This window comes from Xylona heveae (genome assembly GCF_001619985.1).
Source record: "Xylona heveae TC161 unplaced genomic scaffold L228scaffold_13, whole genome shotgun sequence".
Classification (NCBI taxonomy): Eukaryota; Fungi; Ascomycota; class Xylonomycetes; order Xylonales; family Xylonaceae; genus Xylona; species Xylona heveae.
In genome coordinates, this window is record NW_017264205.1 from 146,543 (window position 1) to 161,964 (window position 15,422).

The following is a 15,422-nucleotide window of genomic DNA, read 5'->3' on the forward strand; positions in this document are numbered from 1 at the left end:
CCAATGGGCGGCAGACGACGGCGGTTGATCAAGGATCTGTGCCTCCCCCAGCATCTGCCGCTAACTCTGCTCATCGGCTAGAGTACGTGTGGCTGACTGCTGATTCCGTTCTCGCTGCTTTAACTCACAGATCAATAACAATTATCCGGGTTACGGAGTACTTTTAACAAGGATTTACTCTAAACCATTGCATAGTAAAAGGTAACTTAACGTCGCTGTATACAATGGTTGTAGGCGAAAGAGGCAAATAATATCAGAGTACAGAGAATTCATCGGAGTCGCATCGGAATTGTTTATGATTTGCCTTTCAGGGTTCGGCTATGAGTTGGGAAAACAAGGAACCGGCTAGCTCAGTTGTGGCCCATCGGAACCACCGAAGCACGCGAGGATTCAAATACCGAAGATCGGACGAGGGGAGTAGGTATGATAATGTACCATGGTAATATTCATGTCATCCTGGCCAGGAGCGGACACTACCAGAGTAGGTAGGTGTGTTCAATTCAGCTGCGTAATTGAGTTCATATTGTAAAGCCCAGCTTACCTTATGTACTTACCCTAACTTTTGTTTCCTGGAAGCTTTTGTATTTTGATTCTACAGCACTCTGGTAAGCTCGAATTGCTGTTGCACAGATCTCTGTCGGCCTAACCGGCCCAATGACGCGTTGGCAATTATTAGACCCCTGAGTTAACCAGCGCACGCTGTCTCTATCACGGACCTTAGGGCGATCCATCAACCTCCATCCCCCCCCAATTTGTGTCGTCCCTCTTCCACTCTCTTTCATGAGTTGGGCATTTCCATTTAAGGCAGAGACGAGGGTCCTTTTGAAATTTAGCTTGAAATCGTAAGCGCCATGAGAACCCTTTTTCAATAGCGCGGGTGAGGTGCATTTTCCCTGCTGCGGTCGAGCCCCATCTCAACGGAAACCCTCTTCCTCAAATCTCTCTCTCTCCCTCTCTGCCGCTCTTTCTCTCCCCGACCGTGGTATACAACCATGTCACACAGAAAGGCATGGTAACCGTGAATCTGCACCGTAGTGGTAACTTTTGTACCGGTTCGCGTATGAACCTACCTTACCTATAGTACCTACCTACTGCTGCCCCTCCGATCAGGAAAGAGCGACTCTGCACCTGCATCTTTGTTTACATCTCCCTTTTGCGCCATCACTCCCCCCCCTTCAACCCACCTCGATAGCTTTTCGCTCAACTACGCTCTCTATCTCGCCATTTGACTTTCCAACCTTTACCCACCAACCTACCTATCTAGAAAGCCACACGTACTTGTTCCCATGATAGCTTCTCGCCCCACTTATGGCGCTCATTGAGAGCAATCGATCCCTGGATCTCGCCACGACTCAACTCCTTTGAATATACCCTCTTATGATCACATGCGCCAGCGCGATCCGCCACCTACAGCATGGTTGTCCTAACTCGTCCGCCGGGCGCACTGTCGCCCGACACGCTGACAGCGTACTATACCACTGAACCTTTGCTCTCCAATTCTCCTGTCCTGGTTCTCTATGGGCCTGCTACCTCGGCCAATGCCACCCTCAACACGTCGCACATTCAGGCCCATGTCTTCACCGCCGCCGGCTTGCGTTCCTATCCGCGTTTGACTGTGTCTCCCAATTCCCCTCTCTACGCGTCCGTACATCACCTTCCTCGCGATCAACAGGGAGATGAAGTCTGCCGAGGGTTGGCGGTGAGCTTGGCAAGATACTTTAGGGATACCCCGCAGCCCGTCAAACACGCCTGGCTGAGCTCCTTGTCATCGGGGAATGAGAGCATCGGTCGTACCCTGTTCCGCGAAGCCCATATTGGTGAATTAGCAAGTCGGCTAGAGAAGGTCGAGGACACTTTGACGGTGATTGAGGAAGTGCAGGCGGCTCTGGCAGAGCAATTCTTATCATGGATCGACGTCGACCTGGTTCTTCCCGCCGGTTCGATTGCAGAGCGCGCCTCAACAGCCGAAGAGGCCCAGGATGTTGATCTCCCTGGGGATGAAAACAATACGCAGGAGCGATATGGCCAATGCGGCCCCCTGGTGAGCTTATTCGGCTCTCCTGCTTTTCTTCCCACCTCCAAAATGCGCCGGGCGCCTTCGAAACCGACAGCAATTGGACGGAGCAAGTCTCTTCTGAAGAATCAAAAAGAAGCCCTGCGGAGAGAAATGTGTGAGTTGGTCGACACGGAGGAAAGATATGTCAGCAAAGTGTATGATCTCTTGGTAAACGTTGCCGATGACTTTCGTCAGAAAGCTCGCAACAAATCGGCAGTTAGCACGAGCCCGAACGAGAAAGCCTTGGCAGACCTCTTTCCTCCAAGCTTAGACGAAATCTTTGAACTCAATAATGGCTTCCTTGAGGCAATCCGCATCAGTTTGGATGAAACTGCCGTCGGCGCTGTTGAGGATATGCAAACCGATACCACCGAGACTCCGGCCTCTGAAGCGGCAAGGCACTCGCGTGATCACGACCCGACGGGCACTCTGGCATTCTCCAAATTGTTGCTAGAATGGTTCCCCAAGTTCCGCGCATGCTATTCGGATTATATGCGTGCCAGCACCAAGTTTCCAGTCATCCTCAGCGGCTTTACAAAAGACGTTGGATCGAGTTTTTCGAAACGAGTACAGCAAACGGGCGAACAACGTCTCAGATCGCTGCTGATTGAACCCGTACAGCGTCTTCCACGTTATAGTCTGTTCATTGATAACATGACCACGCTCTTGCCTGCAACACACCCGGCTCTGAAACGTCTGCTAAAGGCACGTGACATTATAACGGACATTTGTTCATTGGAATCTTCGTCGACGGATGAGCAGTCGCAGGTTGTCTCACGCTTACGAAATCTAATCTCTTCATGGCCCCCTTCGCTGCAGCCACGCGGGCGGCTCATCACCGCAGCTGATTATACCGAGATTCCGGCTCCTTTCCGTTATGATGTGGCTGCTGATGACCAAGAAGCAGGCTTGTTTCTCCTCTTCTCGAGCTGTTTAGTGTTGGTACGCAAGGCAAACGAAAGCGCCATCTCAGCACGTGGCGTCTTGGCTGAAGCCGACAGACCGACGACGGTGACGATAGCTGCATCTGTTGCTGCGGCAATCGACGAGAAGCGATCGTCTCCGGATCTAGTCTTTGCCGGTTCCATTGGACTTGACGCCTTGCGTTTTACTGAGACTTCTGACGGCCGCTGCGTGTGGATGAGATGCGCTCCGCTCTCTATGGAATCGAGCGCTCTGAAATGGAACCATTTGCCCAGGGGTACCGCAGACGTACGGCTCTTCCGGCTCTCTGGCTCTTACGAAGACAGGGTTGCTCGCTGGTCGGAAGATTTCGTTAAAGCTCGGATCGAAGGTCGTTTCACCGAAGCTGAACGTGAAAACAGGAAATGGGGCTTCCGGTCTCTCAAGGATCCGGCAGCTGGTCTCTCCATGTGTACGGCGGTCTTTGAGCAGAGGAGCACTCGAACAAAAGCCAATTTGTCTTTGCCTGCAAGCATCACATTGATTGTGAACAACCCACGAGAAGCCGAAACTGCTAGATCCGGTATGAATCACTCGGAAATTGTTGCATCGGTAATGATCAGAGAAGACGGTCTTTGTGATCTAGAGATCACTGGTGCCGATGACAGTTATTCATTTGAGACAGTGAGCCCAGATGGCTTCATGCCGGCCTTTACTCGAAGGGGTATGTCGCAACTTGATATTTCAACGAAAACTTATGCTGATGATTGAGTAGTCGAAAACTTCCTCCTGGAAGCCAACACGATTGGCAACCCTTCGCTCACGCCATTCCTCCTTTCTTTCCACAATCGAATTTTAGACAACTTGACTATAATCTTCGAGGGAGATCAATATCGCCCACGCTTGTTCCGGCCTACTTCGCCGGTGAAGATGCTATCCAATTTCCTTGGAGGGGGTTCTGTAAGGGAGAATCTCAGCACATCTCGGGCTGGCTTGCCCAGCTCCTTGATGATGACATCGACAACAAAATTACCCCCTCCGCGACCGCCGTCACGGGTGAACAGTCACAGAAAGGCATACAGCGAGGATACTGGCACAAAGATTACGATGGTTCAGACCAGCAACGCTGAGGAGTCGACAGACCCAGTTCAGAACTTGGAAGATACCCTAGCAACTTATGTTCTTGCACTGCATTGCCGCAAAGGTAACGTGGTTGGAAAGGTTTTGCGGAATCGTGCTGCCGCAGATGAGCTTGAGGTGAATGAAATTTATAATTCCCTATTAGAGGATCCCACACGACATCAACAAGCCGCAGAAGTCTCAGTCGATGTCTTGTTCTCCGCGTTTGAAAAGTTTCTTACTGTTGCATGGAAAGAGCGTTTCGGTGCAGTAATGGAACGCTCCACATGGAGCTCACTCCAAGACAAGTCAGAAACGTTGCTACCCAAAGACTTTGCGGCCTATTTCAAGGAGAAGCTCAGTGAACTGGCACCACAAAATCAGAGGGCGTTCAAACTCATTATTCGATTGTTTGCCGATTTACTTGATGGTGCCGGGAATGACGGTGATTGCGGCGCCTTGACGGCGACATTTGCAGAGGTGTTAGTCCCAGATGGGAACGCTTACGAATATATTACACTTCTTGACCGTCTTGGAGAGGATGTAGAGATCCTCTATAGTGATAATATCTCAAGTGCGGACAAGGATGGTTCCATTAGCGGGTCCATGGATTCTGCAAGACGGATGAAATCGGGACAGATTGGATCTGTTGGATCCGACACATCTCTCCGCAAGAGATTTGGCTTTGGAACCTTGACCCGGGAAAGAAGCAAGTCGGAAGCGGAACCCAAGGGTAATTCGGTTTGGCGGAACCTGGGTAAGACATCGCGGGGAGCTGCAGCAGGCAGCGTACCCAGCAGTCCCAGCCCTACTAAGAATCCTTTGTCCCGGTCGAAATCAAGCGACCTTGATGGTCGCATGACCATTTCTGGCCGACCATCTTCTCGAGATCGCCCGAATCTGTTTTCTGCATTCAGTTTTGATGGTCGACCAGGGAGCTCAAGTACCAATGCATCCTTGGAGATGATTGGAGAGGGAGTCGCCGCCGACCATCAATCACCAAAATACAGGAGGAAGCGTCGTAGCTCCCTGTCGGACCTAAGATCGCTCCACGGTTCCGACACTTCACCCGTATGGTCTGAATCAAAAGAGACAACTCCTTTGAAACGATCGACAGATTCTATCCGGAATCGACCTCTGTCCCATACCGGCGCCTTGGACTTTCGATTCGATATGCCCAAAGAACTCGTAGCGCAAGATCGAAAGGAGAATACTTCGGCTCTACCCGGCCTTCCTCCTCAAGATCAGACAGTAGGCCGAGGCCGAGGATATTCTTCCCCAGTGAAGACGACCCTGACTGAAAGAGCTCATAACATTGGCTCCGAGGACGCAACCGCCTCGCCGTCTCCTCGGGGATTGAGAAAGCGCCATGACACGATATCAGGGATTCCCACATTGAAAGGAACATATCGAGATCGAGCGAATACGCGAACGAGTATTGTCGCCCAAACAATGACACCGAAGAAGTTGCCTACTTCTCCACAGCAACGACCTTCTTCCTCCCCACAGAAGGTGCCTGCTTCGCCATCAAGGCCGCCCTTGCCGCACCAAAAGTCCTCTTCCTCGTCTCCCCAGAAACTGCGGATGCAAAGCCCGCAAAAGGTATATGCGAGAAAACAGTCCGAAAAAGTAGAGGAGCCAAACACGCTAACATTATCCGTTTCCCCTAGCTCCGTGAACGTCTACAAAGCGAACAAAAAGCCATCCAGGGCGCCGAAGAGTCGCTCCAGGCGGAACTCTCCAAGATTGGCGCGGAAATGTCTGCATTAACGTCGCGCTCTCCGCAGAGCACATCTACACCTCGTTCGCTCTTTAACCTTGAGCTCACTCATCTCAGCAGCCAAATCACTGCGCTTGAGTTAAAGCTTGCAGAAACATTGACGGGCCTCAAAAACTCAAACGAAGCAACCAGACAAGACGTGGACACATCAATGACCATTTCAGAGAAAAAAGCAAAGAAGCTGGACGAGCTATACCGCGAAGCCAACGCTGAGAACGAGGCCCTCTATGACAAGTTCAACGAGGAATTAGTCAAAGTGCTCAAGAGCGTCCGCGGCGGCGAAGGCGAGGAAGAAATGAGAAGACAGCTGAAAGAGGCTCAGGAGGAAAGGACGAGGGCAGTAAGAGAAAACATGAGACTGAAGCGGGAAAATGCAGGCTTGCGTGCACAGTTACGAGGGGAATAATTTTCATTGCATTTGGACATGACAGTTGGCATTCTTTTTTTTTTTTTCTCCCGTCTTCTGTCCGTTTCAACAAGTTGCGTTGTGTCAAAAAGCTTCTACCCCATTTCCCTCTCTCTCCCTCTCTTTGATACTCATTGCCTCTTTCTACTCATCTCTTTTCTGTGGGAGTTCTCGACTACACCTTGTTGCCATGTCAAGCGAAAAAAAGGGCGTTTGAGACTTATTCCTTCCTTTCAATCATAGTCCAAGCGAGGAGGAATATAGATTTGGGTCTTCTGTCTGGTCTGTTACCTCCTTTGTTTTTTTCGCACTCCTCACTTTCTCTCCTCTTTCCTGCATTTAGACGCCCCCCTTCTCCTGCCAAATGTTTATTTTTATTTTTATTTTCCCCCTTGCTTGATCGGTGCTGCATCTACTTGAGCGTTTGTCGTCTTTTCCTTTTCCCCCCGCTGATTGGGGGCGAATACGCATAACTCATTGGTCGTCCAGGGCGCCCGAATCGAAAAAGTACCCTTTTTTTTACCCCTAAGAGTGTGAAATGTAAGCGTTTGAGATTGGATGAGACATTGTGTTAGATATTTTTTAAAAAATGAGTGAGTTTTGGGGAAAGTGTTTTGCTTTTTATATTCGTTTTTTAGGCATGCAATTTGATGCTGTTGGATTGGAAGGGTGGAGAGGGTGGAGAGAGGGTATATAAGCTTTTGTTGAAGATGCGTCTAATTATCCGCCCTCAGCTGATTTAGTATTGTTTCGCAATTGCATCTTGCCTTTTGCTTCCTCAATCCACATTTCCAACGAGAGTTCGCCGGCGGCGACGCTACGGAGAGGTGTCGATCGGACGCCTCCCAGGTCGCTGCCTGTGCGCACGGTAGATGATTCGGAGCTTGGGTGAGGAGATGTCTTTTCTTCAGACTTTTGAGCAAGGGTGTCTGTCGTGGACCCTCGTCCGCTCTCTTTCCTTTTTACTACTCCCTCCTTTTCTAGAGAAGCCTCGTCGGCCATAGCACCGGGTCGAGATCCGGATTGCCTTGATCTCTGCAACGATGGCTGCGATGGGATCCACGGCTGCGGATGTCCGATTGGTGCATCGGCTTCGTCTTTTAACTCAATGCATACTGTAAATGTACATCCTTCGGGCAGCGGTCCTAGAGAGCTCCCGCAAAAGGCGAGTCGGCTCATTACGCCCCGGAATTGCTCTTCCAGGTCGATGGTGGATATGGCAGGGGATATATCTGGGCGGTGCTCAGAACCCAAGTCTGGCGACTCGCGGTTTTCTGTCGCCTCGGGAGCTGAAGTGCCTGGAGGAGCAAATGGCGTCAATGTCTCACTGGCAGGCACGCTGGGAAAGCCGGAGACGTCAAACATGAAGCGCTCTAGTGGGACAGAGTCAGGTGAGAGGATGAGTACGGCGACTCGTGCGACGGTTGCCTACTGCTTATGCGTTGGTACTGTGTTCAATTCTCCAAAAAAAAAAAAAAGAAAAAAAGAAAAAGAAAAAAAGAAAAAAGAAAAGAAAAGAAAAAGGTATATGTATAGGTATAGGTATAAGTATAATATGTGAGGCGGGTGCATGATGACCGTACCTTGAGCATTTCTGCTTCGACAGCAGCAACAGCATCTTGAATCCATTTGCACACTTTCGGGTGCCGGTTCTGTCTAACTGGATAATTGTACTTGCGCGCAGTAATGAACGTGTTCGTTGGGTAGATGGCGCGCTCATAGAGAATGGTGTGGATGGATACAGTCAGAAAAGAGCCAAATGTCGATACGAGGCCTTGATAGGTATCGAGCACGCCGGCCATGACAAATGGAGACTTATGTGCGTAATCATATCATTGTTTTAATTGAAATGTGAGGTAGAAATGAATGAAATATATGGTCGGAGTGCTGACCATATATGTCGTATTGGCACCTGGTGAAGCTGCTAACAAAAGGGATAAACCTAGGTAGGTAGGTAGCTTACAGTTAGAGATGGCGGGGCAATATTATTCGCGGGGCTATCGCTCTCACCGCCTTCTGTCATACGCGGGAGAAATGTCCGAAAGAGGAAAGTTACAGCTATTGGAGGGTGACTTTGTTACTTGATACTTGTACAATTGTCACTGCTCAGGTCCCCTCGAGATTTTTGTGCCAATTGATTAAGTTATAAACTGGACCCTTGTTCAGCCCCACGAGGACCCTCAAATAAGACACAAGACGCGTCTTTTACGCATTATTTTCGGAATCCGACGAGACTGGAGACTCGAAAGAGGTTCAAGGAATCCCAAAAAAAATTATACTGTACTAAATCGTTCGTCACCAAATACTTTTCTTTTTCGTCTTTCTCGTCTCTAACCTTTTTGTCGTACAGCTAAACAACTTTACCTGAGACCCGAGAGAGGAATTATCCAAGTTCCACACCACACGCCGCTCCAATCAGCTTCCGCCATCCTTGTCTCTGCATTGTTTCAACGAAGATTTTTTCTTGGTCCACGATGGAACAGCAGCTGCTCAACCTGCTTGCCGAGACCCAATTGCCGGCCGAGGCGCCCCGGAAGCAGGCGGAGTTCCAGCTTGAGCAACTCTACCCTAGTGAAGCCTTTCCCAAAGCTTTGGTCTCAGTAGCATCACACACCTCTGTTCCTCTCAATCTCCGCCAATCTGCGCTCTTGACCTTGAAGACCTTTGTCACGTCGTCCTGGTCTCCCATTTTCGAAGAATTCAAGGGCCTCATCCTCATCAGCGATGCCAACAAGCAGCATCTGCGGACGGCGCTCCTCGAGCTCGCCACTAGCGAAGACAGCGATAGAAAGGTCAAGACTGCAGCCAGTTATGTTGTCAGCAAAATCGCCAGTGCCGATTTCCCCGACCAGTGGCCGGACCTGTTACCTCGTCTGCTCGCCCTGATTCCAGTGAGCACCGACTCCCAGCTGCACGGCGCGCTCCGGGTGCTCGCCGATCTCGTCGAAGACGGACTCAATGAGGATCAATTCTTCGCCGTGGCAAGAGATTTGGTCCAGGTCATTTTCGATGTGGCTTCCAACGACTCAAGGAAGACGATATTACGGGCAATGGCGGTCTCGATTTTCAGATCGTCGTTCGATATGCTGGAAATGGTCATGGAGGATCACAAGGCAGAAGTCAAGGCGTTTGCAGAGGAGGCATTGCATGCCTGGTCGCCCTTCTTTTTGGACATTATGAGGAAGCCTCTGCCTACCATGCCGAGCGAGGAGGAAGAGCACAAGGAGGATGGCACACAAGCCGAATGGAGAGGTTTGATTGCCCTCAAGCTTCAGGTTGTCAAGGTATGTATTTGATTGGCAAGAAAAAAGTGAGGCTCGGGTTGGGAGCACTCTCTAATCCGCTGTGGCAGACATTTATGAAGATTCGTACCTTGTTCCCAGGCCTGCTTTCTCCGCAGAGTCCCGTGGTCTTTTCAGTTACCTGGCAAGAACTCTCATCACTTCAGGCACCGTATCATGAGATGTACATTGAGAACGAGCGTCAAGGCCGTCTAGAGGACGCTGATGGCTTGCCTTATACTCTTGACTTCCTCGTGCTTGAAGAGTTAGACTTTATGCAGGCTTGTCTTCGGGCCCCACCTGTGCGTCAAGAATTGGAGACGCAGCTTCAGAACCACTCGGCTACACAAGAGGGCAGCTGGTTGGTCGAGGTGATGAAATTAGCAGTAGCTTATGCCCAAATCACCACTGAAGAAGAGGGCCTCTGGGATATCGACGTCAACGTCTTTTTGTCCGAGGAGACGAGTGTTACTGCAAACTATACGCCCCGAACTGCGTGTGGAGACTTGATCATCAAGTTGGGAGAATGGCTCAAGTCGCTCGCCATTGAGGGACTGCTTGCATACACGCGGACCCTCTTCCAGTCTACAGCAGGGTAAGTTCCAGTTGAACGCCGTGATTTGATTGATTGAGAATCCATTGGTGAGCTTGGCGACTAATTCTTACGAATCTCATGTAGCTGGAAACTCAAAGAAGCTGCGCTCTACATCTTGAACCAGCTTCTAGGAGACTTTAGTGATGTCGAGCAGAAGATCAACCCCGAGCTCGCTCATGGCTACACTGAGTTTGTCAAATTCGCGATGCGCCAAGGTGAGAAGACAAATCCCTCGGAAATTGATAAGGGCTCTAGGCTGATACGTTTGTGACAGAGGACTTCTTCCTTCGTGCCAGAGGTTTCTTGGTGGCGGGCAGCCTTACTCGCACCGGCGGCGAGACATTGCACCAGGTTGCTGCCGGTTTTATGGAGGAGTCTCTAAGGGCAATTTCGGACGACTCGGCGGAAGTTGTTCAGGTGTCTTGCATCCGGGCCCTGCAAGATTATCTGCAGTCACTTCCCGCCAGCATTACTCAACCGATGCAGGGACCAATCGCATCCGCCATCTCAAACTTCCTCGCATCAAAAGACCTTGATGATTTTGCGGAGAGCGACGACCTCATGGTCACCCTTGTCGAGACTCTCCGCGATGTTATCATGCTCGATACACGAATCTGCGTGGCTCAAGGATCTACCGCTTTGGAACTTCTCTTTACCATTGCCAGTCATGGCGCGAACAACTTTCAGTTGACCATGCTTGTGAACGAGACCTTTGAGGATATTGCCGGAGCCATGTCTGCTCTTGGTCGTGAGGCTTACACAGGCCTTTGTGAAAAGGTCTTGCCATCATTGACTGGTGCTTTCGATGTCGGTAATCTGACTGAAGAGTCTGCCCTGACTAACGTAAGTGTCCGGAATCAGGAGGGGACTTTTTTCATAATCGTCTCCTGAACCCTTTTCATGCTTTCCCGTACAAGTATGATGTCGTAACTCACAAGCTGACAATTGCCCAGCTTGCCGCAGAGCTCCTGGCTATCCTTGCAGAGCACGGGCCCGAACCATTGCCCCAAGGTTTCGTCGGAACGGTGATGCCCAAACTTAACCGCCTGCTCATTTCTTCGGATGATGCCGAGCTGCTCCGTCCGGCGACTGATGCCGTCCAACACATGATCGACCACGACCCTAAGCAATTTTTTGAGTGGCAAGATCCCGAGTCGGGCAAGCTTGGCCTCGAGGTAGCATTGGTCATTGTTGACCGTCTCTTGAACCCCTCTGTCGATGACAATGCGGCAGCAGAAGTTGGTGGACTGGCTGCGGAGTTGGTCGAGAAGGCTGGCGCCGATAAACTCGGTCCTTATCTTCCTCAGCTACTTCAGGCGGTCACTGTGCGATTGAGCACTGCCACGCAGGCTCAGTTTATCCAGTCTTTGATCCTTGTCTTTGCACGATTGTCGCTTGTGAGCGCAAAGGATGTTGTCGATTTTCTGGCCCAGTTGCAGGTCGGTTCTGGTAGCGGTCTGCAGATTGTCATGTCCAAGTGGCTGGAGAACTCTGTCAACTTTGCCGGATACGATGAGATTCGTCAAAAGTATGTGCCTTTGGACTTTACTGTGCCATAAACTCTTTTGCTAATTTGTTGCAGTGTAATTGCTCTGTCACGCCTCTATAGTCTGAATGACCATAGACTGTCCCAGACAATGGTTCAGGGTGACCTCATCATTCCCAAGAGTGACAGAATCATGACTCGGTCAAAGGCTCGCCTCAATCCTGATCAGTATACTGTCGTGTCGGTGCCGCTCAAGATTCTCAAGCTTTTGGTCGAGGAGCTGTCGAGTGCCAGCGGCAATACCCCGCGTGCTATTGATCCTGCCCTGGCTGCTGAGCTTGCCGAAGAGGGCAGCGACGACGGCGACTGGGAGGATGTTCCCAATGCTCTTGACCTCAGCTCTATGGCGACGAGACAGGGTGAGTACTCCTTTTAAATCTTATCTCTCTCTTTTACAGTCATTGAACATTTGCTGATTGTCAAATCTGATACTACAGATCTCATGGCGTATGCCGACAGCCCTAGCTTCCGTCAGCGAGACGACGAGACCCAGGCTTATCTGCTTGCCTTTTTCCAGGAAGAGGCAAGCAAACCCGGCTTCCAGGAAATGTTTGGCGCTTTGACGACTGAAGAGCAAGAGAAGCTTAGAACTCTTGGTGGACAGTAAAGCCCCTTTTCTCTACTCTTTTTTTTTCTTGTGAATTTTTTTCATTTCTTTTACATGCTTTTTCCCCCCAGTGCCCGTCCAGAGGCAGGTACATTAGTCCTCATCTGCATTATAACCCAGTCGATACATACTTTTTTCTTTTTCTCGCAGGGGACACCTTTCCCTAGTCGACGAGACATGAAGTGGGGAGATCGTGTTCTCGTTGATTTGTTTTTCACGAAACCCATAGCATAGCATGTAGCATACTTTTTTTTTTTTTTTTTTTTAAATTAGAACTTTTCTTGAGACTCCAACGATGGCTGGCAGGATGCCAGTCGAAAATCGTCTCATCGCCTGAGAGCAAGGACGGAGTTTCTTTTATTCTTTTTCCATGTCCATTTCCATTTCTTTCCTTTTTCCTTTTTCTTTTTTTCCTTTTTTTCCTTTTTTTCTTTTCGAATGGTATAAATTGCTTAAATGAATATATTTCCCACGCGAAATGTGTGGACATTTTATCTTTTCAGTATCTTCTTTAAGATGTTGGATGTGTTGTGACAGCACTGAATGTTTAATCCAAGAGTCATGCTCCAATATATGTTTTAATTCTTAGGTAGTGTGCAGTACTACTCTTGTCAGCTACGACAAATCCCCAGCTAAGCCCTTAGCCACCTTTACCCAACCCTGCTATATGTGTTGGACACGATAGGCTACATGGTGGAGTATTATATCTTCGTAATGTGTAAGTTGGACACTACGGGAGGTATTTACCTTAAGTGGACGCATTATCTGATCTTGCAAGCTACGTACAAAGGTATATATCTTACAACCAAATATTCGATTCACGGTCATGCGTTGCCTGGGAGAAGTATACTATTGCCTGGCAGAGTTACGCCCTCGTCGTGATATGCAGCAATCTCCTTGGCGTCGAGCTTGGCCCTTTTCCAGCTTGTGCACGTGGCTGGTGGGGATTTGTGTCTTCCACGCTGGCGTACCAATGTATTTGATGCCGTGGGGATAAGTGAAGATGGCATTGGTCTCTTCGAGTGTCTTTCATAATTATTGTGTGACTATTGAATGTCAATATGTTCAATCAATGACCACAGTTGCATTCTTAAAAAGCAAGAAGCTTGTTGGTATCCATGTCTTGTCCTTGGTCTTGTCCATCTTCTTGGACCTTCCAACCCCCTCAGGTTCTACGCGTATTGAGTACGTTAGGGCGAGATGATGCCCCATCCTAGCAGCTTCCCATAAGCACTCCTGCTTACAGAGATGAAGACGTAGCAAATGGTGGCAATATCATGAGAGATGGTCTTGGTTTTCTCGAGATTCAACATTGGTTAATGAATTTAATCTCCTAGTAGCATAAGCAATTGATACTGCTAATCTGCCAAATCTAATCTCTGCTCAGTCAAGCCTGCTTTGCAGGCCAGACTTCCTCTTCTTCTTGCCCTTTGTTGGCCTCCTTGAGATTTACTGGTCCATCATGATCCTTGTCTTTTTTGTAGATCAGCTTCTCCACTTCGACTGCATAATCAACAGGTTGCTCCTTTGACATTTGCAGGTTTAAGAGCTCTTTAACACTGTCTCGCTCTGCAGCATCTGCAATATTAGAAAGACTTTCAAGTACCCAGCGATGCCATTGCCGTGCTTTGCCTTCAGCGCCCGCTGATCGAGTTCGGAGTAGGCCAAATCCCCTTTCCAATTTGTACAGTCTAGTTATTCCTTCTAGTAAAAGAATCTTCTCTGGTTCGATTGGGGATCTCTTTTTGTCATTTGAGAGCTTCTAGGGGAGCTGTGTGGCTTTTTTTTTTTTTTTTGGATCCTTTCCAGACCTATTTCGTGCTTGTGTTTAGACTTTCTCAAAGAGCATATTGGGTATTGGGGATCATACATGAGTTTTTCGAGATGCTCAATCCTTCCCGAAATAGTGTCTAATTTTTCTGTAAATTTTTAACATATCTCTTTCATGAGCTCGTTGGCTCAACTCCTGTCTTGCTTGGAGGACGACAAGTAGATTCGGAGTGTCATATGAAAAGGAGGGCCAAAGGGCCAAATTTTATAAATTATGTTGTTTTGTGTATATGTTGTTTGATGTCGTTTCACATGGTTCACGCTGTTTTATAACCATCTTTTTACCTCGTTGCCTCTCACATTCACTTACTCAATAGTATAAGTAAGGACCAAGGTAGTTACTGGCGAGGAAAGTGAAGGGTCGTATTACATGGTGTTTATGCTACTACTTAGTCCAGCTTGACAGTGAGAGGGTCTATTCACTTGATAACGGATGAATGTATGTTACAAAGTACGAAGTACCTCTGTACGGAATAATCAATCTCTTTGTCATAAGTCATATATATAATTTACTGTGATAGGCCCCACCTTGCTCGATTTCTCTCCATTGTTTTTCCTCGTTGTGGGCCTGGCGGTGTTGGAAAGCTCGTTTCTTGCGCCAAGACCCTGACGCCAAGATCATGACGCCTGACGCCTACTCGGCACCTCTGACGACAACAACGATACATTATTTGTCGTCACTCTGGAAAATCGCGCCGAAAGAGGAGAAAAGGGCCACCTAGACTGTGTTTATCGAAAGTGACTGTCCCTTTGCAGTTCTGGACATGTATCTGCGTGATCTGATTAGATCAGATCAGAGTTTAACTAAGAGACGGAGCTGGGGGCTGAGCTGAGCTGAGCTGACGTAGCGGAGGCGGTGTCGCGCGAACTCCGTCAACAACTTTAGGTAAGTTAGGGTACAGTTCTAAACTTAGACGACTGGGCAACGAGAAGGTGGACTTTAACCTCGTTTGTATTTCAATTTCGTTGATTTCTGGAGACTTGAAAATCCTCGGGACTGCAAGCACGCTCTGTCTCGCTGATTTTGTTTCTTTCTTTTCGCATCGCGGGTACGGAGCACTTGTGCGCTGTGGTTTACTAGCACGATTACCCCGCCATTGTTTCTCTTCTGTGAAGCGGGGAGATTTGACAATATTTTGGACGGACGAGGTGAGAGCGCATAGACACGTACTGTTGCACCTCTGGAGACTAGAAAGACGTTCTGTCACACCCCCGGAGACTAAAGACGTACTGTCGCACGTCTAAAGAGCAGATTACAAGGTCAAAATATCTTTTCTTGGACCTTTCTCACCTTGCAGC

At 49.0% G+C, this 15,422-nt stretch overlaps 4 protein-coding genes across 4 annotated transcripts; 2 read left to right on the top strand and 2 right to left on the bottom strand.

Annotated features, from left to right (window-relative positions):
• The first annotated feature begins 951 nt into the window (after positions 1 to 951).
• L228DRAFT_250947 (hypothetical protein) lies at positions 952 to 6,294 on the top strand. The gene is made up of 3 exons (XM_018333442.1): positions 952 to 3,683; positions 3,735 to 5,680; positions 5,749 to 6,294. Exons 1-3 carry the CDS (start codon positions 1,415 to 1,417, stop codon positions 6,262 to 6,264), a joined length of 4,731 nt encoding a protein of 1,576 aa, XP_018184912.1. The 5' UTR covers positions 952 to 1,414; the 3' UTR covers positions 6,265 to 6,294.
• A 690-nt stretch (positions 6,295 to 6,984) lies between these two features.
• On the bottom strand, positions 6,985 to 8,096 carry L228DRAFT_263697 (DNA-binding protein; the record flags this gene model as incomplete). The annotated part of the gene is made up of 2 exons (XM_018334514.1): positions 7,848 to 8,096; positions 6,985 to 7,692 (listed from the first exon to the last, which is right to left on the bottom strand). Exons 1-2 carry the CDS (start codon positions 8,064 to 8,066, stop codon positions 6,985 to 6,987), a joined length of 927 nt encoding a protein of 308 aa, XP_018184913.1. The 5' UTR covers positions 8,067 to 8,096.
• A 642-nt stretch (positions 8,097 to 8,738) lies between these two features.
• On the top strand, positions 8,739 to 12,556 carry L228DRAFT_224538 (importin beta-5 subunit; the record flags this gene model as incomplete). The annotated part of the gene is made up of 7 exons (XM_018330350.1): positions 8,739 to 9,548; positions 9,617 to 10,140; positions 10,225 to 10,355; positions 10,415 to 10,983; positions 11,094 to 11,668; positions 11,723 to 12,045; positions 12,124 to 12,556. The coding sequence occupies 7 exons, from the start codon at positions 8,739 to 8,741 to the stop codon at positions 12,291 to 12,293; spliced, it is 3,102 nt and encodes a 1,033-aa protein (XP_018184914.1). The 3' UTR covers positions 12,294 to 12,556.
• L228DRAFT_42116 (hypothetical protein) lies at positions 12,401 to 12,883 on the bottom strand. Its single transcript, XM_018336577.1, has one exon. The coding sequence runs from the start codon at positions 12,781 to 12,783 to the stop codon at positions 12,508 to 12,510; it is 276 nt and encodes a 91-aa protein (XP_018184915.1). The 5' UTR covers positions 12,784 to 12,883; the 3' UTR covers positions 12,401 to 12,507.
• Between the last annotated feature and the right edge of the window lie 2,539 nt (positions 12,884 to 15,422).

Coding starts and splice junctions, on each gene's coding strand:
- L228DRAFT_250947 (XM_018333442.1), top strand. CDS start 1,415: ATGGTTGTCCTAACTCGTCCGCCGGGCGCACTGTCGCCCGACACGCTG. Junction 3,684..3,734: donor GCCGGCCTTTACTCGAAGGG/GTATGTCGCAAC, acceptor ATGATTGAGTAG/TCGAAAACTTCCTCCTGGAA. Junction 5,681..5,748: donor GGATGCAAAGCCCGCAAAAG/GTATATGCGAGA, acceptor CGTTTCCCCTAG/CTCCGTGAACGTCTACAAAG.
- L228DRAFT_42116 (XM_018336577.1), bottom strand. CDS start 12,783: ATGTCCACACATTTCGCGTGGGAAATATATTCATTTAAGCAATTTATA.